The 26,821-nt window shown below is 40.9% G+C and overlaps 1 protein-coding gene across 1 annotated transcript in view; it reads right to left on the bottom strand.

Annotated features, from left to right (window-relative positions):
• Window positions 1-1,015: 1,015 nt before the first annotated feature.
• Window positions 1,016-26,821, bottom strand: part of ptpn20 (protein tyrosine phosphatase non-receptor type 20) — a 419,828-nt gene continuing 394,022 nt past the window's right edge. Inside the window, exons 45-48 of the mRNA XM_073025740.1 lie at window positions 26,417-26,748; window positions 23,877-24,092; window positions 8,115-8,177; window positions 1,016-5,813 (exon numbers count right to left, since the gene is read on the bottom strand). Coding sequence (XP_072881841.1) covers window positions 5,730-5,813; window positions 8,115-8,177; window positions 23,877-24,092; window positions 26,417-26,748 — 695 coding nt within the window. The 3' untranslated portion in view covers window positions 1,016-5,729. The remainder of the gene's footprint in view (window positions 5,814-8,114; window positions 8,178-23,876; window positions 24,093-26,416; window positions 26,749-26,821) is intronic.

Genomic DNA, 26,821 nt, shown 5'->3' on the forward strand with positions numbered 1-26,821 from the left:
AGAAAGGAGTGAAATCCTCTATAAGGACGGGGTCAGGATGATGCAGTTTTTCTGGTGCAGGATTTCAATCTCAAACATTAACAATTCCTTTGTTCAACATGTTGAGTTCCTTCAGCTGATTATACATTATTCTAGTGCCCAGCATCTACAGCCTCTTGTGTCTACATTTCCCACTGGGATGCTTGTAGGGCCTATCTCCTCTTCATAAACAGAGAACCAACTGGTCCCTCTCCAGCCCACATGAAGCAACTTTGCTTTTAACTTAACGTAGAAGTATTGGCAACACTTAGCAGGCCAGTTAATATCCAAAGAAGAGAAATGCATTAAATATTTCATACCAATGGCCCTTTCACCAATACTTAACTTCAGTACTTCCCAATAGTAGATATAAACATGGTCCAAATTACACCATTCTCCTTGTAGGATGTCCTTAACAGTTGTTGCTTTACTCCTCTCCTTCACATCTTCTTCTGATGATTAAACGTACTGCTTCCTGTTCTTACATCAACTTTCCTGCTAATTTCCATCATGTTCTCACTTTTCACAAGAGCCTTCTTTGACTCATCTCTTCTTCAACAATACCATCTCCATTCCAGGAGTAAGGTGAGTGACCAGTATTCACTATAAGCCCACAAACTTCCACAGCTTTCCTGACTACACTTCCTTCCACACTACTTCCTATGACTTTTTCCGTTTCACTGGCTTCTTTCACCTTGAAACAACTGCCCTGACTATGGCAATTTCAAGCTAATTCTTCCATTTTCTTCAATTTCCTTCTCCTATGATTGACAAGGTCCTTGATCCCCATTCATTCCACTTCCTGGACTTCAACTCTCATCTCCTTCCCAGAAATAAGACAATTCTTCCCTTGTCCTTCTGCTCATCATTAACTATCATTAGCAGTGGGCAGCACTGTTGGAACAACACAGCCTGGGATGTAAACAGATTAACGTAGGAAGTGAAGAAATATGAGGACACAAACTATCTCAACATTATTGTGACATTGTAAAAAATATTTATTTGCTGATATGCATTAAGACATTTATAAATATACAGATATACATTCAAAAAATGTTAAACATATCAAATACTAGAAATATTAAAGTTAACTATAAGGATATTCAAGTCAATAATGTCTTTCACAAGATGGTTGCATTGGGGACTAGGAATTCAATGTGCTATTGCTGTAACAGAAATTTTATTGTCCATAAAGTGATATCTACGTTGTAAATTCATGACATGAAGAATGAGTCTACTCCACATTCAACAAATCCGTAAGGAATTTTACAGATGTGAATTAGTCTTTGCTAAAGAATGAAATTTATCATGTCATGGGTGACAATAGATTAAATTAAACTGCAAGTATACAAAATTATTCAGTTCTTTATCCCAATAGTTCTGGATGTGAAACAGTGGATTGAATTGACTTCCTGAGCATCAGCAATGGTGTATTAATGTGATAGGTAATTTTATTCTAAGCAGCAGCATGCACTTGAGTTATTTGTTTAGGTCAAGCCCCAGAGCCTATGAATATTCTGATTTGGATTAAAGTATATAAACCTGCTGATTTCTGAAAGTCATGTTGTGAAGAAGACCAAACTCTACATATTGAGCTATTTACGGGCAACACAGTTAGAGTGCAGCTGCCTTGCAGTGCCAGAGGCCAAGTTAAGTCCTAAACTCCAGTGTTGTTTGCATGGACTTTGCACATTCTGTCTATGGCTACATGACTTTCTTCTGGATGTTCCAGTTTCCTTTCAAAGATGTGCAGGTTTGTAGGTTATCTGCCCACTGATGTGTAGGTGTGTGGTAGAATCTAAGGGATTGATGACAATGCGTGGAGAGTAAAACAAAATGGGATTAGTGCAGGATTAATGCCCGTGGGTAGTTGATGGTTGGTACAGTGTTGGTGGGCTGAAGGACCTGTTTTCTTGCTGTATCCCTATGACACTGAAGAGTTGAGCAAGCTAGGGCTTTTCTCTTTGGGTATGAGAGGTGAATAAGTCATAGATAGAGTGGACAGCCGATGCCGTTTGTCCAGGGTGACAATGACTAAAACCAGAAAACATTTTAAGCTGAAAGTCTACGAGAGATGTCAGAGGTAGTTTTTTTGTTACATAGAATGGTGCCTGGAATGCACTGCCAGGTGGTGGTGGTAGAGGCAGATACATTAGGGACATTTAAGAGATTCATAGATAGATGGATGGCTGAAAGCAAAATGGAAGGTTATGTGTTACTTAGGTGCAGTAGGTTAAAAGTTGGCACAACATTGTGGGCTGAAGGGCCTGTTTGAGCTGTACTCTTCTATGGTATATGACTCTGACTGCTCAGTTGACTGGTGGACTCTGATAGGCCAACAAGGATTGGGAAAGGGGAAACAAAAGGTATAGGTAAGATTTAGCATTCTCCCTAAAAAGTAGACTTGAGTAACAACCTTGACTAAGGCTACATCCACACTAGACCGGATAATTTTGAAAACACCGGATTCACGTAAAAACGATAGGCATCCACACTATGCGTTTTAAAAATTAACTCTGTCCACATTGAAATGGAGATTTTGGCAAATCTCCTCCTACTGCGCATGCGCAGGACACATCTACCAAAAACAAGTGACATGTTTGGTTTCAAATCTCGCTGTGAAAGACAGTACGTGTTTGTTCAGTTACAGACTAGAAAAACTCAAAACGACGGACAGCTGTTGGCTCTTGAGCAGGAGAACTTAAAATTTTTAAAAAAACAAATACTGGAGCATACAGAGGCAACCGACAGGGAGTTCACGGACAGATTGACCTGGTTGACTATGAACATTGAAAAACTGACTAACTCTGTTGCATTAAGAAAGCACCTTGTTAAATGTATAAAACATATCTGCATCAGTGTTATTTTGTATTTCCATACAATGTTACATTAGGCTGTTACACATCTATTGTCAGAGAAGTACTTGCATAAATAGGTAAACCACCTTCATACGAGCAAGGACTGAAAACAGGGCAAAGTGAGTATACCTATTTATTCAGTAAGTTATGGGTCAAAGTATTTGGTGAGTACATTTCTAACTCTTCTGGTGTCAGTCTCGTTGCCATCTGTTCTGAAATTGTTAGGTTGCTTTCAAGAAAACAATGAAATAGTACGCTGCCATCTGACAGCGTTTTCAGATTTCTCCGGTTACCCCATCCACACTGCTCCGGCCAATCCGGCGTTTTCAAAATTACACACTTTGAAGAGCACTTCTGAAAAGCTCCGGTTTCTGGGGACAAAAATGTCGCTTTAGTGTGGACGGAGGGTAAAAATGAAGAGAAAAATCTTCGGTTACGAATTTATCCGGTGTAGTGTGGACGTAGCCTAAGACTCACTATAACAGAACAATCAACAAAGTAGAGCATCTCTGGAATGCGTTATCATCTGGTGTGTTTACTGTTTAATCTACTCTCAAGGGGGATCTGGGCCAGTTCTTGACTGAATTCCTATCTGATAGAAAGTTAAGTATATTTATTAATAGAACCTCTCCATGAGACATTTTGGACTAGTTCTGGCTGTTGACATTGACTAAGGGGAACATCAAAAAATATTTTCCTCCCTCAGTGTTAATTTTCCTCAACTTATTCCTTGCTCTTTTTGTCTTCCTACTTTTGATGCTTCTAGCAGATCACTGGTGCTCTTGAGAGGAATATGGGTAGTGATACTAAGGATTGAAATGTGTGTGACAAGCTCCAGCTCATGCTTAATTACTTTGTTGTTCTGAGTACTTCATTTGTATACTGATGACTTTCCACTTGGGATTTTTACCTGTTTGAGATGACTGAAGAGAATTAAGCATTTAGTTATTTTAATAGTGGGAATATTCTACTGATAAGTAATGTTGGACTCAAAAAGTATCCATGGACAATGAAGGTAAATGTGCTGGAGATGGTGAAGTGTGGATTTTCCAGGAGGCTGCCTGGCATAAACAGTTCAGTTTAAGGTGAGACTGGATCGGCTCATTTTGTTTTCTTTGAAGTAGACTAGGCTGAGGGGAGTAGGGAAAACCTGATAAAGAAATACAAAATTATGAGGGACGTAGTTAGGGTGGATAGTGAGGAACAATCCCATATAATGATAGCTGAAACTGGAGTACATAGGTTTGGGAAGAAGAGTAAGAGAATACTAGCAGAATGCCAGAAATTTGAGAGTGCCAGGGGGCAGAAGTGAGATTAGTTGTTATTACCAAGGAGAAGGTACCTGGGAAACTGAAAGGTCTGAAGATGAATTAGTCACCTGGGCAAGATTGAATATACCCCAGGGTTCTGAAAGAGATAGCTGAAGAAATGGGGAGGCATTAGTAATGATCTTTCCAGAATCACTAGATACTGGATTGGTTCTGGAATATTGGAAAATTGCAAATGCCTCTCCACTCTTTCAGAAGGGAGGGATGCAGAAGAAATGAAATCATAGGCCATTTAGCCTGATGTCAGTGGTCGGGAAGATGTTGGAGTCCATTATTAAGGATGAAGTTTCGGGGTGCTTGGATCATATGATAAAATAGGCCAAAGTCAGCATGGTTTCCTTAAGAGAAATCTTGCCTGACAAATCTGTTGGAATTCTTTGAGGAAACAACAGGCAGGATAGACAAAAGAGAGTCAGTGAATGTTCTTTACTTGGACTTTCAGAAGGCTTTTGACAAGGTGCCACACATGAGGCTGCTTAATGAGGTAAGAGCCCATGGTATTGCAAGAAAGGTACTAGCATTGAGAGTCGATTGGCTGACTTGCATGAGGCTAAGAATGGGACTAAAGGGTCTATTCTAGTTGGCTGCTAGTTCCTAGTGGTGGTCTGCAGGGGTCGGCATTGGAAGCACTTCTTTTCACATTTTATGTCAAAGATTTGGATAATGGAATTGATGGCTTTGTGGCCAAGTTTGCAGATGATATGAAAATAGAGGGGTGGGTGGGTGCAGGTGGTGTTAAGGAAGCAGGGACTCTGCAGAAGGACTTAGCCAGATTAGGAGAATTGGCAGATGGAATATAGTGTAGGGAAATGTATGGTCATGAACTATGGTAGAAGGAATAAATACATAGGCTAGTTTCTAAACAGGGAGTAAATTCAAAAATTAGAGGTGCCAACTATTACACCATATCTATATAGTTGGAGAAACATATTTATTAACGGTGTTATTCCAGAAATGTCCTTCTGCCCTACTGTACTAATGTCACTCAATGCTGTTAAGAGTAACTTTATAAGGTACATTAGGATCATCTCTAAAAAATCTCCATAGTTTATGACTACCTTTGTTATGAGTTGGTGTTGCTTGAGTTGCATTGGTATGGTTATTATTATTTTTAAACTGTGTGTAATGATATTTTTCCCAAGCAGAGTGGAAATTGTCAATCAGACTTGGTAACCACACTTGAGAAAGAGGCTCAGATGATTTTATGCACATAATTCATATTTAACTACTTTCCTGTCACTGGTAGAAATTACTCTCACAAACACTTATTTGCTATATCATGTTTACAATTAAGAGTAGATGAAAAATACAAGTCCCCAGGACCAAGATCATTGGATGGACTTGTCAGTTTTTCAAAGCACACGACTATAATTATAGTTATAATTAGTAAAAGTAGGAAGCATAGTTACTTCTTAGTTTCTGCTTTGGCTTTGCACCATTTTTCTTCCAGTGGCAAATGAGTAGAGGTTTAATTGCTTGCTTAAAAGCAAGTAGATTGTGAACTCAGCTCCAATGGATTCCTCTGTTACAGCACCTCCTCTTGTTGGTTCAGCTGCAGAATATTTATTAAAATTTCTAGGACAATTTTGTAACAGAATAAGTATTGATCCTGCACATAGATACAAAGAAAGAGTTATTGTTAAAGCAGCTTTGCTCCAAGAGGCAGAATCTCTCTAACTGCCAGTAATTTCTTCACCCCCTCCGCCTTTCTCCTTTTCCATTCCCTATTTTGGTTATCCTCTCACCCCTACTCTGCTCCTCACCTATCCATCACCTCCCTCCTTCATCTTTCTTTCATGCTCTAATAAGTCTGCTATGAAATTTATTTACCTTGTTAAGAAAAGAACTTCAGTCTTGAGGATATAGCCTCAAGATCCAGGGGAGTAGATTTGGGATGGAGATGAGGAGGAACTGCTCTTCCCAGAGGGTGGTGAATCTGTGGAATTTTCTGCCCAATGAAGTAGTGGAGACTACCTCAGTAAACATATTTAAGACAAGGTTGGATAGATTTTTGCATAGTAGTGGAATTAAGGATTAAGGGGAAAAGACAGGTAGGTGGAGATGAGTCCATGGTCAGATCAGCCATGATCTTATTGAATGGCGGATCAGGTTCGATGGGCCAGATGGCCTACTTCTGCTCCTATTTCTTATGTTCATTTTCAGCCCTTTACTACTTCCACTTATGCGCTCACAGTTTCTTAATTCAACCCCTCCCCAACCACCTAAATTCTCCCTCACCTGGTCTCATCTATCACTGACTAATTTGTATTCCTTTTCCACCTCCAATTATCTTAGTTTTGCTTCTACCCACTCCCTTTCCAGTTCTGATGATTTATTCCCCTCCATGAATGCTGCCCGGCTTGCTGATCTCCTGCAGCATTTTGTGTGTGCTGCTCAGGAATTATTGTATTATCTCATTCCAATGAATGTCACTAACTGTATGCATCAATGACAGTAATGAGTTAAACAATGACTGTCTGCTCCTAATCGGTGTCCAGCAAGGGTAAGGTGACTCATCTCTGTTAAATGGCTTGTTCACTGAACGATCATGAACAGAAATCTCCGTCTGGAGTTTTTTTTGCATATCAATTATATCTTCATCTCAGCCAGCAACCCCCTAGAAGGAGAACTGCTGTCCTTTCAGTGTTACTTTCTGTTACAAATTACCATAACATATATATATGAAGTGATAAGTAAATTCACATTGCGAAAATTGAAGTGGTTTTCAAATATTGGTTTTAACCTGCCTTGATGTTGAATCCAGCCAGCTTAAACCATGGGCCAGTGTGTACATGACTGGTAAATTGTTAAATTATTATTGTCACATGTATAAAAATAAAGTAAATGAAATAAAATAAAATGTAGGCAGGTACAGTGGAAGAAGTGTTTTACATGTTGTTCCCACTTTCAGTCCACAGATAAGGCATCAAGTTCTTTGGTACAAGTGAAATTAACAAATAAAGCAAAACTGGTCCTATGAATAGACTGTCAACCTGCTTAGCAGTAGCACTTTTGACTACTTTCTTCCTTTACTAGATTTAATCTTTTGCAAAAATACTTTTTTTGAGGTAGAATCTCATCAATGCTATTATTAAAATGATCCAATTAACAGTGAAATTACTTTTTATTCTCTTGGAGAAAAGAGCAGCTGAGTTGTATAATTTGCACTAATAACAGACAGGGGATATGAATGATAGAATTTTAATGAGTGATTTGTGAAAAAGGTAATTGTACCAGGAAATCTGAAACTGTGGTGCAATCAGTTTTATTTCTGTACAGGCAGAGGTTGAGTCAAAGGCTATTAACTTATGTAGTTTATCTGAGTATTAATTCTGCTTGTAAAGTGATCTCAAGATTATATTAAATACTTCCACTCCATCTCAAAGGATTAAATTTATTAAGGAGAGAAACAGTGAAATGGTGAAGATGTGCCTCATCAAATGCAAGGGAACATTACCTTTGTGTTATGGCCAAGAACATATTTAAGACATATTGAATACACTGTTGGATATATGAATGATGCAAACTGTGATCAGGAACAATTTATCATTATTCTTTGCAAGATACAACATAATAGTCATTATACCTCAATAGGTTTAATGGCACATTTCCACACAGCAAGCACATCTCAGGAACTCAAAGCATAAAAAATTTGTTTTGTGAATTTTGCAATTAAACTTTGAGAAATTAGTTCACTTAAATAAGCTATCAGTGGAAAGCACTATGTGAACCATTTGTTGAGGTAACTCATTTGATAAAGCGTGAGATTTGCCATCATTGGGATTTTTAAAAGTTGGGTTTCATGGTTTATATTGTTTCATGTGAGATCACCAATGGACTAAAACAGCCCAGCACAGTTTTGCCAGAACATCCGGGCCGAAGTAGTTTTAGCAACACACAATAGGCTTACCTTGGTCTGGACCATCCCATGCCGTTGTCTTCTCATTTCCCTCACTACATCCATAATGTTAAACTATAAAAAAAAGATATTTATGCAAACTAGTAGTATTATTTATAAGCAGCAAGCCATGAACATGCAACTGAATGTATCCATTAGTTATCCAAAAAGCAAAGAGTTTATCATTGTACTGTAGCAAATGATAAAGTGTCCAACTCTGACTCAATCCCCTTGCTGCATCTTTAGAGGATTAAAACTTTGCTCATTAACAATATCTCTCTAGATATTTTGAGTGACGTCAATCGCTAGCACACAGACCAAAGACCAGACATTCAATCAGTTACTTCTAACAACATCCCTTGGCCCAAACTCAAAGGACTTGAAACCACAATAATCCATAACTAATTCCAATACGCTTCCCATTGTGTGCCATGGATTCAGAAACTCTGATGAGAAAATATTTTGTGTGCAGACTTTATAGCTGAGAAAAGGGAATTCATCTGAACACTGTCAGGCAGATTGGTATTCAAAGGCTCCAAGGACATTGTTCCAGCTTAGTGTGGAACAGTCTCCAGTGGTCAGATGGCTTACTCCTATGTTTAAAGGAAAAAGAAATTGCTATAAAACACGACTGAAAAAGATTTACTGTGAAAATGATCAAGCATACAACTCGTGTGCTTCGAGTGGTGCCAGTGGATGATATGGAGTTACTTCCTGACCAGGCTAAGTAGACTAAGAATCAAAAGTGGAGGTACAATCTGCCTGGTGTTATTTGCTCTTCACCAAACCATTGTCCACTTTGCCAGGAAAAACGAGGAAGAAGCATGTTATCTAAATAGTGAGAGACCGCAGACTCTGAGATACAGATAGATCTGCATATCCTGATGAATGAACTACAGTTTGTACAAAAGACTAACATGTGGGTATAGCAACTAACTAGGAAACTGATAGAATGATACTATTGATTGTTAGGGAAATGATTCCAAATGTAGGGAGGTTATGTTTCATTATACAATGGCACTAGATCTGAAGTATTGTGAACCATATTATTAATAGAAAGGGTGTTCAGAGAGGGGTTGCTATACTAATACCTGGAATAAGTGGTTTGCACTATAAGGAAATGGTGAAAAGGCTACATTTGCTTCTGCTGGAAATTAGAAGAACGAGAGGTGACTTGATTGAAAAAATACAAGATCCTAAGCAGTCTTGGAAGATTGATGTGAAGATAATATTTTCTCTTCTCAGGGACTCTAGATATGTTTCTAATTAAAAGGTTGTCCAGTAAAGACAGATGAGTCATTTTCTTTTCTCAGAGTCTTTGGTCGTCTTTGTTTCCAAGATAAATAGACCAGAGTCTTTGAATACTTTTAAGAGAGAGGAAGATCGATACTGGATAAGCAAAAGGGTGAAAGGTGAATGGCTCTAATTGAGGGGAACCAGGCCAATTAAGAGTGTAGACTTGGGGTTACAATCAAACTAGGAATGGTAAACTAGGCTTGGGGTCAGAGTAGCCTACCCTTGCTTTTAATTTGTCTATCATTTGTACTGAAGCTACCACCTCTCCAAAATATGAAGCTTGGAAGCAATCTATTAGGGCATTTGATCTCTGCATTAACAGTTTCACCAGCTACAATTCAGACTTATACAAAGCTCTTAGTAGAGTGAGGCATCCTAAGGAGCCTAAATAAACTAAAATCTGACACCAAGCCATGCAGCAGTGTAGTTAGATATGGCAAACTTTAAGTTTTTTAAGAAGCAGGGATGAGAACTTTCAATTGAAATATGAATGTGTTGTCAGCTCAGGAATAGGGGTGAACAGGACATGGGTGTTCCTTCCCTTTTCAAAAGGAGGATTATTCAGTGATTATAGTATCACATTAGTAAAATACTACAGTATTCCATGATTCACACCACACACAGTCATCCCTATCCAGGATGCCTCTGGAGTACCCACTGGTACCAGAAAACCCCCAGTGTACTCCTAGATATGGTGTGGTCCTTCTCCAGGGACACATGGTCATGGCTGTAAACCTGGAAAGGGCAGACAATCAGCATGGCAGAACCCCTGACTGCCAGTCATCTAGACACATGAATACCACCTTGGCCAGGCCCAGGAGCAAACCAACCAGGAGATTCCCCCGAGCGGCATGACCCCCCCCCCCCCCCATTGCACAGGGTGATTGAAGATCAGGAGTGGGGGGCTGAAGCAACCAAAGCTTGAAGAGCAGACACCTGGATACTTGGATAGAGGCTGCAGCCTCTCATATTCTATATATGTGATGCCCTGACTCCTCCCAGCACAGGACATTGGGTTGGGATGAGTTGACATACATTTCCTGGTAAGATGGAGGTGCACTTGGACACAGTAGCCTCTTTGAGTCCAACCAAAGGTGCAGTTGTTCATCTTTTATATACTTCCAACAATCCTGAGACCCTACTGGATTTTAAGAATATAAAGTACTGCACATTTATCCCAACAGCGAGCTGCTCAAGAACAATGGATCTAGACTTGTGAGTACCATTGTTCTGGTGTCGCCTGGACTTGCTGCATACCATATTTGTGTCAAGACTATACAGTAATTGCCTTGGACATTTTTCTTGTGATCCCAAGACCCTGTTGGTCATTGGTAATGTAGAATACTGCAAGTCTGATTCACTGGTTTATTGCGGGGGTGCTGTGTTGCCTTGGTTGTGGTGTGAACTAAACCCTCATGACACAGGCTCACCTGTTGCAGCTGCCCAGTGGAGGAGATGCTGGAGGCGGTGTGGGAGAGGGAGCAGAGGCCTCTGTGGGTGTGCCGGAATCCATACTGGGTTGGGGAGCCTAACCCTTCCAGTGTTTGCTCGGTGCTGCCCTTTGATGTTCACTTGATGGAAGAACAAGCTGCACCAGCAATCTATAGACAATGCCACTCAGGGACTTGGGCTATCCCAACAGTTTTTTTTTTGGTCACTGTATGACTGTTTGTCCTTTCTGCTATCATAACCATATGTGCTACATATGCTATATGCAATATGCTGTTGGTAATGTGTTTTGCACCTTGGATTCAGAGAAACACTGTTTCATTTGGCTATATTTATGCATAGTTGAATAACAATTAAACTTGAACTCGAACCTGATGCAGCACGCTGAGAGGGGATAATGAGAAAGGTTTGCATTGGTTCTGACCAGAATGACTGAGAGACCAATGTCACCAAATTATTGGCCCACTGCTGACTCTGCCCAGTAAAGACACAAGGCAGAGTCATCATGGAGCAGGAAATGCCTGACAAGATACTCACTCAGACTGAAAAAGGCTCATTCTTTTAGGGTGAGGTTCCAAGGAAAATTAGTGAATTAATTGTGAGCCTGCAGAGACTCAATGGGCCAAATGGCCTCCTCCTATGTTGCAAGGAAATATGAAATGTGAAAAATATGAAATATAACCAGCAAACCAGTTCCAATAAATCTGAAAACTGGGTGACAGTAAAGCAGGAAAGTCTGTCCTGAGATTGTCTAAGATGAACAGCTTCCCCTTCCCACTACCATCGGTCCCACCCACTCTAAGTGAAAACCTGTCACTGGAGCATATTTTCTGCCACTAGCACACAACAGCAAAAGTCACATTAAAAAGGGACAAAGGGTCCACACTGTGGGGAAGAGCAGTATTGCAGAAATGGGGTGGAGCAGGCTGCAGACTCAGCCACAGTGCCTGGAAATTATTGCCACTAATGCAGAGATTGGGGAAGGGCCTACAAATAAATTCATGCAGGAAGTGAAAACCATTTCTTACCCAAAGGGTGCTCTGTACATGGAACAAACTGCCAGAGAAAGTAATTGAGTCAGGTACATTAATAACATTTAAAGGACAATCGAATAGGTAAATAGAAAGGAAAAGTTTAGCATAAGGGCCAAACATGGGACTGAGTAAGACAGGAATTATGATTGGCATGGACTAGTCAGGCTGCAGGGCCTGTTTCTGAGCTGTTTGACTCCATGACTGATTGCCAGCTTCATTGGTTAAAGAAATGGGAGAGAACTAACTAAAATGATACAGATTTAGAACCATAGAACCATAGAACACTACAGCACAGTACAGGCCCTTCAGCCCTCCATTTTGTACCAACCCATATAATCCTTTAAAAAAAAGTACTAAACCCACACTACCCCATAACCTTCCATTTTTCTTTCATCCATGTGCCTGTCCAAGAGGTTCTTAAATACCCCTAATGTTTTAGCCTCCACCACCATCCCTGGCAAGTCATTCCAGGCACTCACAACTCTTTGTGTTTATATAAAAAAAAACAAAAAAAACTTATCCCTAATGTCTCCCCTAAACTTCCCTCCCTTAATTTTGTACATATGCCCTCTGGTGTTTGTTATTGGTGCCCTGGGAAACAGGTATTGACTATTCACCCTATCTATGCCTCTCATAATCTTGTAGACCTCTATCAAGTCCCCTCTCATTCTTCTACGCTCCAAAGAGAAAAGTCCCAGCTCTGCTAACCTTGCTTCATATGACTTCTTCTTCAAACCAGGCAACATCCTGGTAAATCTCCTCTGCACCCTCTCTATAGCTTCCACATCCTTCCTATAATGAGGTGACCAGAATTGAACACAATACTCTAAATACGGTCTCACCAGAGGTGAGATTTGTGGTGGCAGGTGTTATCAGGCTCTGGAGTAAAAGAGGTTTCTTGTGGAAGGATGGGGAGCTAGAACAGGTAGTTATCTACTTTTGGGCTTTGAAGTGGCGATGCGATATTAGCCTGTGCCCACAGTGACCTGAGGTTATCCTGAGTCACGACATCTGACTCTCTGTCTATGCACCCACACCAGTGTTGTAACTCTTGTCTATATTAATGATTCTCCAAAGTAGATCTACTTTGCAAAATCTAACATCCTTTAGAGAAGAGGGAAGTGGACTGAGTTCAGTGGGAATAATTACTATAAATAAAGAGGCAGGTAGAGAATGACTCCTTGGGATTGAGAATGACTTCCTTGTACTCAAGTTCTGGCGACCGTAAGATGCCTGTTGTACATAAACTCCTTAACGGGGCAGTCAAGATAGTTTAAAATTGTTTACTGTGATTTCCAGTGCAGAAGTGTAAAGGAGAACAAAATATTTGTTATTCCGTGTACCCATACAGCACAAGAAAAACGCAGTAGGATAAAGAATACAATAAAAAAACACAATAAATATAAATACAAAAGATAGTTTATATATATAGATTGATTGTTTGTCCATTAAAATGACACTAGGCAATAGGCATAAGGTGACTGGCAGGAAATGATAAAGTGGCGGTGGTGGGTGTGGAGGGGTGGGTTAGTGAGTGGAGGTGTTTATCAGTTTTAACTGCTTGGAGAAAGTAACTGATTTTGAGTCTGGTAGTCCTGCTGTGGACAACTTCAAAACAAGCACTTCATACAAGAACACCCAGTGGTCTGAACAGTCATTTTTGAGATAAGTGAAGTGCTCAATCCTATTCCAGGATGGTAATGCATTAGCCATCCAGTTTAATAAAAGATCATGTATTTCTAAAGTGCTTAGCACATCTTTAGCATGTCCAATTCACTACATAATCAATGAATTACTTTTGAAGCTCGTTTAAGTGGGTAAATTCAGAGATGATGAGTTGATAGAATCTTGAACTAATCTTGCACTCAGCGAGATCCAAAATTCAGCAACAGATTATTGATCAGTTAAAGCTACTTTTGGTGAACCATGCTATGGGAAAATGTTGCCTGCTTCACCCATTATACACTGCCTTTCTTCACATAATGCCAAGGGATCATTTGCATCCAGTGAACAAGGACTGTAGTTCATTTCCTCCTTAGATAAGGCTCACTGACAGTACATGATCAAGTTGGCAGGGGTGGTGTAGAGAGGGTGATGCAAACTTGCAACCTACAGCATGCCACCAACTGAGCTAAGCGGAAAGACGAGATGTAATCACTGATGTCATGAATCCTATCTTTTGGGCAAATTCCACAGCTTCAGAAGTCAGGCAAATGGAACAGCTTCTGGTCTGAAGCAGTTCTGTATAACATAAAACCCTTATTAATGACAGATTCCCAGGCTTATTATTTACAAATCATTACTGGTATCTGTGATTCATGTTCCCTCCTTATCAATAAAGATGCTTCAAAGCATGAGTTACAGTAAAAGGAATGCCTAGTTATGCCTGACTATTGGCATCATCTTCAAAGAACTAACACTCCAAGCTAGACCGTTAGTTCACAAACACGTGGGTGTTAAAAGCTCTTGTGAATGAGGTAGCTAACATGGGAGTTTCTGTTTTTTCTCTACATAACTCCTGTCAATGCATTGCAAGCATAAATCATTATGCAAAGGTTTACGAGACATTGAAAAATACAAGACTGTTAGATTATTATTAAAATAGCCCATCAAAATCAGCCAGCTTTGATTAACAAGACATGTGTGAGTTAGAGTCAGACAGTACAGAAACGAGCTCTTCAACCCAACTTGTCCATGGCAACCCTCTTTCCTAGTGACTTAGTCCCATTTGCCCACATTTGGCATAAAGCCCTCTAAATGTCTCCTATCCAAGTATTTATCTAGGTGGCTTTTAAATGTTGTGATTGTTTGGCCTCTATCAGTAACGTACATCTAGCAGTTCAGTCCATATATACTCCACCCTTTGCATGAAGCTGCTGCCCCAGATGTTCCTTTTAAATCTCTCACCTTTGATCTTAAACTGATGCCCTCCTGTTTTTAGCAGCTCCTCCATGAAAAAAAGACTTTGTGCTTTCACCCTGTCAATGCTCTTCATGATCTTACATAGTGTATCAGGTCACCTCTCAATCTCCTGAGTTCTAGAGAATAAAATCCTACTGCTCCTTGTAACTCCCGCTGAATACTCATAAATCGTTTCAGGTTTAATAACATCTTTCCTATAACAGGGTGACCAGAAGGGTACACAATACTGCAAGTGCAGCCCCATTGACATCTTATGTAACTGAAACATAACTTCCCAACTCCAAAACAGGTGTCCCCCCATTTACAAAGGTACAGCGTTCTTATGAAAACTTTCTTAAGCCAAAATGGCGTAAAGTGAAGAACCATTAATTTATGTGGGGAAAAGTTTTCATAAAAGCAAAAATCCTCTTTGTAATGCGAAAACAGGTTACTGATGTAGATCTTTTGTAAAAGCGAAGCGGTGTAAAGCGAGCATTCGTAAAGCGGGGAAACATGTACTCAATGTGCTGGCTTATGAAGGCCAGCATGTCAAATTCATTCTTCATTTCTTTATCTACATGTGAATTTGTTTTCAGTGATCTATGCTCTTGTACATCTATGTCCCTCTGTTCCATGTCCTTTGTCAGTTCCCTACCGTTCACTCTATAAATCCTATCCTAGTTTGATCTCCCAAAGTGCTCTACCTTGTGCCTGTGAAATCATACCACAGGCAGAGTGCTCTATTTGTAACATAATATAATTGGCATTTAAATGTGGAGACTCTTCTGTGTTGTAAGCATGTTCAACCCACTGCCTACATTTGCTATTTTATCTCATCTCCTCCTGAACAGAATTCTGACAGGGGTCCTTAGGAGTTCGAGGAGACTCGGTATGTCAACAAAGACTTGCCAAAGTCTACAGAAGCACCATGGAGAGCATTCTTACTGGTTGCATCACCATCTGGTGTGGCGGAGCCACTGCGCAGGATCAGAAAAAGCTGCAGAAAGTTGCAAACTCGGCCAGCTCCATCATGGGCTCTGGCCTCCCCAGCATCGAGAACACCTTCGAAAGTCAATGCCTCAGAAGGGTGGCATTCATCATCAAGCATGCCTATCAGCCAGGACATGGCCACTTCTCATTGTTACCATCAAAGAGGAGGTATAGGAGCCTGAAGATTCACACTCAGTGTATCAGGAACAACTTCTCCGCTCCATCATTAAGAAGAGGGACGCCTCATGTCTTAATAAGCTGGTAAGGAAGGCGGGCTCTGTCGTGGGCACAGAACTGGAGAGTATGACATCGGTAGCAGAGCGAAGGGCGCTGAGTAGGCTACGGTCAATCATGGAAAACCCTGAACATCCTCTACATAGCACCATCCAGAGACAGAAGCAGCTTCAGCGGCAGGTTGCTATCGATGCAATGCTCCTCAGACAGGATGAAGAGATCAATACTCCCCAATGCCATTCGGCTTTACAATTCAACCACCAGGGGTAAGATATGTTAAAGTGCCGGGGTTAGGACTGAGCTTCAGTTACCATTCAATGTATTTTAGTAAACTATTTAAGAACTTTTTAAAAGCTATTTATAAATGCTTTTTGAGAGGGTGATTTTAGATGCATATCATATTTATACTGAGTTAAGTATTGTTTGTAATTAGTTTTGCTACAATAAGTGTATGGGACATTGGAAAAATTGTTGAATTTCCCCATGGGGATGAATAAAGTATCTATCTATCTATCTATCTATCTATCAGATAACTGAATGGACAATGAACCCATGAACACTACCTCACCATTTTTCTTCTTTCTTTGCTCTCTTTTCTGCACTGCTCATTTAATTAATTTTAGATGTATTTCTCATTGTAATTTACATTTTTTGTTATTATGTATTGCAAAGTACTGCTGTCGCAAAAAAAAATTTCATGACATATGCCAGTGATATTAAACCTGATTCTGATCTTGCACACACTGATGTAATGAATGCTCATTTATCGCTTCCCTTTCCATCTTTCAGGAACCCAAACTTTCTTTCCGAGTGAAGTAGTGTTCCAGGCATGTCTATCTTAGAGTCTTGAATTTGCTCCAAACAGAGAAACTAAGCCCAGACTGGAAGGCTGCTTTGCAGAATGCCCCTGTTCAAATTACAAAAAGTCATGCCTTTTTCATTCTGACCTGTTATGCCATTTCAATGAAGCTCAGCGTAAACTGGAGGAAAAACAACTCATCCCCAGACTAGGCAAAATACAGCCTCCTGTACTGGACACTCGAATTCAACAATTTTAGGTTAATCGGTAATTGTAATTCTAATGATTCTTTCTTCAGGTAATTTTATATACAGTATGATTTTCATCATCTCTAAACTTAGCTAGCTGTATTTCCATATTTTCTTATTACAGTGAAGGCCATTTGGCTGATTAATTCTATGCTGGCTCATAAAGCAATCTTCTTCCTCCATTAATACTCCCATCACTGCTGCAGATTCTAACATCAACCTGTTCATGACAAGTGGAGCTCTGAGAATCTGGTGTCAGACAGGAGAGCGAAGAAGTCATCCTCCAATTCTCCTCCCTTCTCAGTCTACCAACACCTCCAGTCTCTGTCTCACTTCACCCCTCCCCTCTTTCTGCAGGTCATTTGCCCTCTCAAGCTTCAGTCCTTTTGCAGATCTGACCTGAAGCATTAATAATCCCTTTTCCCCACGTGCTCTTTGACCTGTGGCAGACTGTTTATTGTGTATTATTTCAAATCCCTGAAGTTTTTGATGGTGCAACTCTTGACTGTATTTTGACTCCTTGGGTCTTCACCCTCCTCATTCCATAGATCTTTAGGTCATCGAAAACTCCTCTGCCTAACTTCCAACTTGCACCAAATCCCATTGACCTTCAATTCCCTTGCTTCTGAATTTATTTTTAAGTTCTCATCCCTGTTTACAAATCACTTTCACAGAATTCATGGGGAAATCAATTCATTTTTGCATGCACTGAGTGCAAATATTATGGTAAAACAGAGCAACACACAAAATGCTGGAGGAACTCAGTGGGTCAAGTATCATCGATAGAAAAGAGTAAACAGTAAACATTTTGGGCTGAGACCCTTCTTCAGGACTGTTAAACAGAGCTCACCTAACATCATCAGGAACCCCTCCCATTTTGCTTTTTCTTTCTTCCCCCATCTCCCATACGGCTGAAGATACAAAAGGTTGAGAGTATGAATCACCAGTCTCTAGGACAGTCTATCCCACTGGTATCAAACTCTTGATTTGATCCCTTGAATGCTGAAAAATGAATTGTTGATCTCCCAAGCTTCATTGTAGCCCTTGCATTTTCCTAGTCTACCTGCACTTCTCTGAAGTATAACACTATACTCTGCATCTTGAGTTTGCATTTTTATTATCTTGATGTACGTTTGTAATTATTTGCATGCTGGATGACATGCAAACTATGGCTTTTCACTTCCTACCATATGAATTAAATCAAACAAAATTTGAGATTAAGTAACATAACTGAGTAACTGAGTAGTTAATCAAAGGTAATTGAGATTGGAATGGGTTTATTAATATCACATGTGTAGTGTAGTGTAGGGCCTCTGTTTGTCTCGATAGACCATGGATTTTCTCCATGGGAGAAACTTTTCTTTATGTCTCCAAGAAACTTTTCTTCAAACAAGTCTCCCCTCTCCATGCCACCGATGTTGTCCATTAGGACCCATACAGCTTGGCACTGGTGACCTAGGTGACTGGTGAATGTGTGGTTAAGTGCCTTGCTCAAGGACACACACAGCCGCAGCCAAGGCTCGAACTAACGACCTTCAGATCACTAGACGAACGCCTTAACCACTTGGCCACGCGCCAACACTGTACATGATACAGTGAAATGCTTGTCTTGCATACTGTTCACACAGATCAGATCATTACACAGTGCATTGAGGTTGAGCAAAGTAGAACAATAACAATGCAGAATAAAGTGCAGTACAGGTCAACAGCATGGTGCAAAACCATAACAAGTTAGATTGTGAGATCAAAAGTCCATCTTCCATACAAGAGGCCCATTCAAAATTCTGACAGCATTGGGATAGAAGCTGTCCTTGAGCCTGGTGGTACGTGCTTTCAGACTTTTTTTTCTACTGCCTGACGGGAGAGGGGAGAAGAGAGAATGCCTCGGATGAGTGGGGCCTTTGATTATTCTGGCTGTTTTTCTGAGGCACTTGAGAAGCGTACATAGAGACGAGGCTGGTTTCCATGATGTATGGATCTGTGTCCCTGGCTTTCTGCAATTTATTGTAGTCACCTGCGGAATAGTTGCCATGCCAAGCCATTATGCTTCCAGATAGGATACTTTCTATAGGGTATTGATAAAAATTGGTAAGGGTATATGGAGTCCTTCCAAATTTCTTTACCCTCCTGGGAAAGTAGAGGTGTTGGCATGCTTTCTTGGCCATGGCACCTACAGAGCTGGAGCAGGACATGCAATTAGTGATATTCACTCCTCAGAACTTGAAGTTTTCAACCCTTTCAACTTTAACGTGTATGTGCACATCTGTCTATATCAATGCTAGCAAGGTATCAAGGAGCAGTGCCTATGGAAAGGTTGGAAGATGGTGAAAACATTGAAGTATTGTTTATTGGGGAGTAATATTGATTAGCAAGTGCACTGGCAAACCACACCTGGTGTGTGGGGCATAAACAACGAGTTTCAGATAGCTTTAGAATGGAGCATTGGGAAGGTGGGGGTATAGGTCAGGGTAGGGGTACATCGAGAAGCACCCCAGAATTGCATAGTCCAGACAGAGCAAACCATTGGATATGGGCTTCAGCAGCTGAGCTGGGGAAGAGTCAGGGGACATTATGGATGTAGAACAGTGATGAGCTGGAATACGTAGCACTGAGCTCACCTCCAGACCAAAGACGACCCGAAGCTGTTGAGAACTGCTAGCAGGAGCCACTGGTTACTGGTGTGCTCCTCATGCGCATCATCGAACAGTGTTTGCTTCCATCCTTCTAAAACTATCCAAAGACTGCAATCTGGACTGGGTATTTTGCTACAGGGTCAAAAGAGTTGGTTGTACCTGACAAGATCATCAGGAAGGGGAGGTTTGGCCCTCAGACAGGGAGCAGTGGAAGGACCATGGGCAGGGCTTTGTCAGAGAGTCCTCAGATAGAATGAGATGATGTGGTCATCCACCGCTTAAATTGTATTTAGAAATATCTGTTCTGTGGCCACAACTTCATGGTGGCAATGTGTCTGGAGGTGACCATTGACCCAAGTGTCTCATAACTCAGAAAAATGGGCAGCAGTACGGAGCAAAGTGAAAAACAATTTTCCTTAGCTCATCTCCCTCAGGCTTTTCTCTCATATTTTAGAAATACATTTTTCAACTATTAACAACAACTTTTAGTGTCAACATAGATTAATTCACATTTATCCATTGTCTGTATCCTGTCTGTTTAGATGATAACATTTTCTCATTGTCAGCTTCTTAGAATTTCATCCCGTTGCCTCTGATCTTTCCCACACATACAGAGTTTATTTAAATGTTCGGTATTTATGGCCTTATCAAGATCTTTGTATAAACAATGAGAAACAGAAAGCTTGGGATTGATCGTTGGTGTAGGTCGACTAGATCAGCTGTGAAGTTAGAGCCACCATCATTGATCACAACCATTGCTTCAAATTATTTAGAAAATTTATCATGCAGTTCTCCAATTTTCCTTTTGTCACAGGACCTTTAATTTCAGTGGCAAGTCTCTTGTGAGATGCATTATCAAGTGCCTTATGAAAGTCCAGATATATCTACCACATTATATCTTGTCAATCTGGAGTTTTCAAATATCTTCCATCACTGTCTCAATGCTCAACATAAATTTAGCCTGCTTTGACAGTTCCAGCAATTACCCTTGTTAGTTGTACAGGAGTTTCTTTGATTGCCATAGATGTCAAAAGTTTTCTTATTACAGATCCCAAACTAATAGACTGATAAGGGTATATTTAATCATCCCACGCTCCTTGTGGAAGGACAGTTATTTCTAGAACTGACCCTATTATTCTTTGGCTGATGTGAAATTGGGTTCAAAAAATATATTTAATAATATATGATGTTGACTTCTGTTCATTTTCAAATTTGGGAACAATGTTTCAACTGTTCCATTTCCCACGAAGTTGAAGTTTTAGACCAGATTTTTGGCTTTGAGGTAATGCATTGTGTCACTTCTTATTCTCATTAAGGACCATAAATAATTCCTTGTTCCAAAACTTTTGTCTCAAGTGGCAGTGTATATGCCTTAAGGAAGAGCAAAGATGAGACAGAGAGACATTCTGCAGTCACAACACCTCCTGGGTATGAAGATGCATGAAATATGATCTAGCTCCCACACACTTGATAACATTATAGCATTCTCCACAGGTATGTGGAAGAGATGTGTGTCTAAATACCTTGAAGGTGAGAATGAGGGTATGTTCTCCTGGTTTTGGGCCTTTCTAAGAATTGTGCCAACATTTACTGGACTGAGCACTGGGCTCCATTCCTTCAAGAATATAACGTGGCTTAACCACATCCTGAGCCTCTCTGCTAGTTAGGTTTCTCCACAAAGATAATCAGCACTCCTCACAATGGTGATTTCCTCGTTCTTCCCACTCATTCCCAGTACAATGGGAAAAGGTTATCTAGTTCCAGGGCAGCAGTCATAGGCATTCCTAGGATATAGCATAAATCCTTCTCCACTCAATGCACAGCACTAACACTCCCCCGCCAGTCTGATGGTGCCTCCATCAGCAATGCATAACCAGTCTCCATACACCACTCCCTACCAACATACAGTCAGTGACCTATTCCCCTAAACTAAATGCTGTGCTTGAGGTGTCCCACCATCGACTCATGTAAATGGTTGCCAATATGTCTTCGTCCCCTCCCCTCAACATCCACCACACTCCACCCACCAAGTCTCTCATCTTCGCTCTTCACTGCACATGAAGACCGTTGAGATCTAGGGAATCCTGGAGTGATGCCTATATTGGCAAGCCAAGGACTACACTCTATTCCACCCCCCACCCCGTCTCTCCCCTGGGCTCATGACAACTTTCTGTGATACAAGAGATTTCTGCAGATGCTGGAAATCCAGAGCAACAGACAAAACGTTGGAGGAACTCAGCGGGTCAGGCAGCATCTATGGTGAGGACAACTTTCTGTACCTGGTCTATTACAGAACAACTGGACCGCACTGATTACAAATGAAAAATGTACAACATCCCATCTCTTGCTGTCATATCTGGGTAAGAAACTCTTACTCAATGTCAATAAGACCAATGAACTGATTGTAGGCTTCAGGAGAGGGAAACTAAAGGTCCTTGAGCCAGTAATCACAGGATCAGAGGTGGGGATGGTCAGTAACTTTAAGTTCCTGGATATCACTATCTCAGAAGACCTGTCATGGACCCATCATATAAATATAATTGCAAAGAAAGCACAACAGTGCATCTACTTCCTCAGGATTCTGTGGAGATTCAGCATGTCATCAAAAATCTTTGCAAACTTCTATAGATGTGCAGTGGAAAGTGTACTGCATTACAGCCTGGGGTGGGAACACCAATGCCTTTGAACAGACAATCCTACAAAAAGGTAATGGGTTCAGCCCCGTACATCATGGGTAAAACCCTCCCAACCATTGAGCACATCTCCATGAAACATTGCCTTAGGAAAGCAACATGCATGATCAAAGATCCTCACCACCCAGGCCAAGCCCTTGTCTCGCAGTGCCATCAGGTGGAAGGTACAAGTGCCTCAAGACTTACAGCAGCAGGTTAAAGAACAGTTACTACCCCTCGAGCATCAGGCTCTTGAACAAAACAGGATAACTACAGTCATTTAAGGTCTCTTTTATCTTGTTATTTCATGCTCATTATTTATTTCTATTTATTTATATTCACATTTGCAGAGTTTGTTGTTCATTGATCTTGCTTACAGTTACTGTTCTATACGTTTACTAAGTATGCCCACAGAAAAAGAATCTCACGGTTGTATGTGGTGACATATATGTGCTATGATAATAAATTTTACTTTGAATTTTCCTTTCCCTACTTACTAGGTTTTGCTAATCAGTGATGCAGGTAATTAAGTCATAGCCATTAACAACACATTTAAATTGGTATAGACAGCATTCAGCAGGCATATTAGAAGCAGGTGAAAGTCTTTCACCTCTCTGAACCTGCTACCCCACTCAGGTCATCTGTCCCTCCACCTATTTACCTTCCTTCCCCATTCCAAATGCCTCAAACAAAAGCTTCAGTAGCTGGCAATCCCAATTCTTTAATCTCATTGGTGAATGCAATGACATGATTGCACTGAGGTTGGTGCAGAGGAGATTCACCAAGATGTTGCCTGATGTGGAGTCTCAGCAATGAGATGAATGGTTTGTTTTCCTTGGAGTGGGGAGTGGGGAGTAATGAGGAGAAACCTGACAGAAATTTGCAAACCTACGAGGAGCATAGAGAGGTCAAGTCTATAAGTATGTACGTACAGAGGTCATAGGTTTAGGGTAAAAGGTAAGAGGTTTAGAGGGGATCTGGGGAAGAATTTTCTTTCATGCAGAAGGTGGCTGGAACCTGGAATGCACTGCCTGAGTGGTGGTTGATGCAGATAATCTCACAACATCTAAGAAGTATCTGGTAAAACACCCGGGTTGCCAAGCAATAGAAATAAATGGACCAAGAGGTGGCACATGAGGCTAGAATAGATGAAAGCTTAATTGTCAGCATGAGATAATGGGATGAAGAAACTATTTCTATGCTTTGGGATTGTAGATGGTTCCAATTTCTACCAGCACTTCATTGATGAGTTCATGAATTCCATCCAAACCAGCAATCTCTCATGAACAAAGCAATTGCTGTCATACAGTTGAAGCACTGGGGAAATGACTCTGAGTGAGAATCCAAACCCTGACCGAGTGCTTCAAGGTTGTGGAAGGGTCTACCTGACTGGAAGGAAATGATTGCCATTGTGTAGTGTAGTGTCCATGCTATTTAATCAATGATGTACTGGGAGGCTGATTTGTGCCGCTTTAGAGAAATGCATCCTTGAAAGCCAAGACTATTTCCTATACTTACACTGAGTTCCTTGTTAATCAGGCTCAGGAGCACATGGGTGCAGATCAGGACCCCACTTCTCCCGATGCCAGCGCTGCAGTGTACGACCAGTGGCCCTCTACGGTGGACATTCGACATGTACAGAATAAAGCGCACAAGCTGCTCCGATGAGCTTGGGACGCCATGGTCAGGCCAGCTAATAAATTTCAGATGCTTGACATGGTGTATTTCTCCGGTCTGTAATAATTAAAGACACACCCAGTCATCAAATCATTGCCATATCTAGAATCCAGAATAATGCAAAGACTTTTTTTTTAAATCTGTTTTTCTTTTATTTTCTTAGCACAGTTACTACTTTATTCTTGACAGAACACACTGCCAACTCACTAAGCTTGAGAGGACACACTAATCAGCTGACAGTCACTCCCAGAGATTTTACAGGCTGGGCCTCCAGATAATTTTCCACTTTGGGAAAATACAGTGTCATCCCTTATGATAACTGAGAGCAGCTATTGAAACTGCTTTGGTTTATTATTACAATTATTATTATTGCCAAATGTACCAAGATGCAGTGTAAAGTTTGCCTTGCATACTGTTCATACAGACAGATTCATTACACAGTGCACTGAGGTAGAACAAGGTAAAACAATAGCAATCCAGAATGAAGTGTAACAGCTACAGCTAAAGAGCAATGCCAATAAATAATAAGGCACAAGATCACAACGAATTAGATTGTGAAGTCAAGGATCCAATTTATTGTACTATTTAAAGGCTATTTATTGTACTATTTAAACAGAGGGGTAGAAGCTGTCTTTGAGCCTGGTGGCATGTGCTTTCAGGCATGTATCCCTGCCTGATGGAGGAGAGGAGGGGAGGTAGTGTCCAGAGTCTTTGTGAGGACTGACCAGTAAGGGATCTGGTAGTTGGCTTCAGCACCCAGCAGGCAAATGTCCTGGATGTTCCTTACAAATTTACATTCAAGATAACCTGAAGTCTGATTTTAGCGCTGTTTTCTGCAATGAATATATGAGACCACAGGAAAATAGGAGGTGGAGGACACTCGGCCCTACGATTCTGCCCTGCCACTCAATAAGATCTGCCCCAAGCCTATCTCCTCTTCTGTGCCTGGTCTCCATAGCCTTCGGTTTCCCAATCTTTCCAAAATTTATCTACTACTGCTTTATATACCCCCAATAGTGCAGCCTCTTTAACCCTCCAACTGTGTGACTGTAGGAAATATCTGTCATGTATTTGATGGGTTTTCGACTGTAAACCAGGCTGTTTGGCTACAAAATGTGAAGGTCAGGAAAATCAGTTTGAAGTTGTCACATCAGTTTTTGTTTTAGCATTAATGGTAATTCATTTCCATCCACATTTCCTCAGCCTACATGAATGGGCAACTTGCTTATAATAGTTTTCTCTCTTCCTGCAAAACAGGTTCAAAATTAGATCCTTTAATTCAATACTTTTCCATCTGATGAAAGGGCAAAAATACCACAGCAGAGGAGGCCAATCACGTATGTGACTACCCTCTGAGAAAGTTGCTAGTTAGACCAATATTTGCTTCACCCCTCCCAACCAGCTCTTCCCTGTAAATCTATTTATTTCAAGTAGCTGCCCTTTTCCATTATAAATGTTGCTGTTGAATCTGCTTTCACCATTTTTTCACATTCACACTGGAATTCACGGCCCATGTACAATCCAGATTCCCCTCCATAGATGCTGCCTGACTTGTTGAGTCCCTCCAGTATTTTGTATATGTTCCCTCAAGTCTCCTCTGGCTCTTTGGTTTGATATTCTCTTGCTACTGCAGTGACAACTTCTCCTCATGTTTAAACCTCCATCTGTTTGAACTGTTCAATAGGTTCAATGTCAGAGAAATGTATACAATATACATCCTGAAATTCCTCTTCTTTGCAGACATCCACAAAAACAGAGGAATGCCCCAAAGAATGAATGACAGATAAAACTTTAAAACCCCAAAGCACCCCCAACTCCACCTCCCACGCACAAGCAGCAGCAAGGCAACAATCCCCCCTGCCCCCACCAGCAAAAATGCATCAATGCCCTCCACCAAGCACTCAAGTGTGCAGCAAAACATCAATAAAGACACAGATTTGCATTATCCCAAAAACTACTCGTTCACCCGATAGTTCGACATACCACAGGCTCTCTCTCTCTCTCCCTAATAAGAAAAAAAGAGGTGTTCCTGTTTCACAGCGAAAGGGGAAACATAACAAATGGCTCATCGATTTATGATATTAAAAGTCTGTTGCGTTGCTTTTTCCGAGCTCTGCCCCTGGAGAGTCAACACTAAAAAGGCCCAGCTCTCCAGGCACACAACCCCCGGTAGCTAACCTGCTGTTCCCCATGTTCGATACATTCCCACTTCTCCCTGGGTCCAATGATCCAAATTGTGAATAAGCAGGAATGGAAGAAAGCCACCCAAATGCTATTCCTTAAGAATAAATCAAAACCATACTTTTATTTGCCTACATCAGCAAGCTAACATGCAGTGCCTTGCAGTTAAGTCTAGCATTGTTTCTAGTTATTGTGCTTACCTCAATCTCTGCCATCTTTATGATGTTTATTTCAAAATAATCCAGCTCCTGGTGATTTTCCAGCATAAGGAGATACCTGTTGACTCTCATTGGCTTGTTCATTTTGTCAGGCCAGTAGCCATGACACTTGACCTTTCCCAGCTCGTGCTGGTGTGTCATCATGGCAATGACATCAGCCTTGTTTTCCCAGATCATTTGCCAGAAGTCACTTGTGGTGCCTGGCAGTGGTCCTTGGCAGGCAATGTACCAATACTCCTCAGTGCCAATCGGCATCCTGATGTAACTTGCATTGATATATCCATGGTCTCCGATGGGAACACGAGTTTTGTCATCTGTGGTTTAGGGAATAGATGCAGTTCACAGTGACAGGGCCAGCTTAGTGAGCAGTACACAGAAAATGCAACC

Source organism: Hemitrygon akajei, chromosome 21 (assembly GCF_048418815.1).
Source record: "Hemitrygon akajei chromosome 21, sHemAka1.3, whole genome shotgun sequence".
NCBI lineage: Eukaryota > Metazoa > Chordata > Chondrichthyes > Myliobatiformes > Dasyatidae > Hemitrygon > Hemitrygon akajei.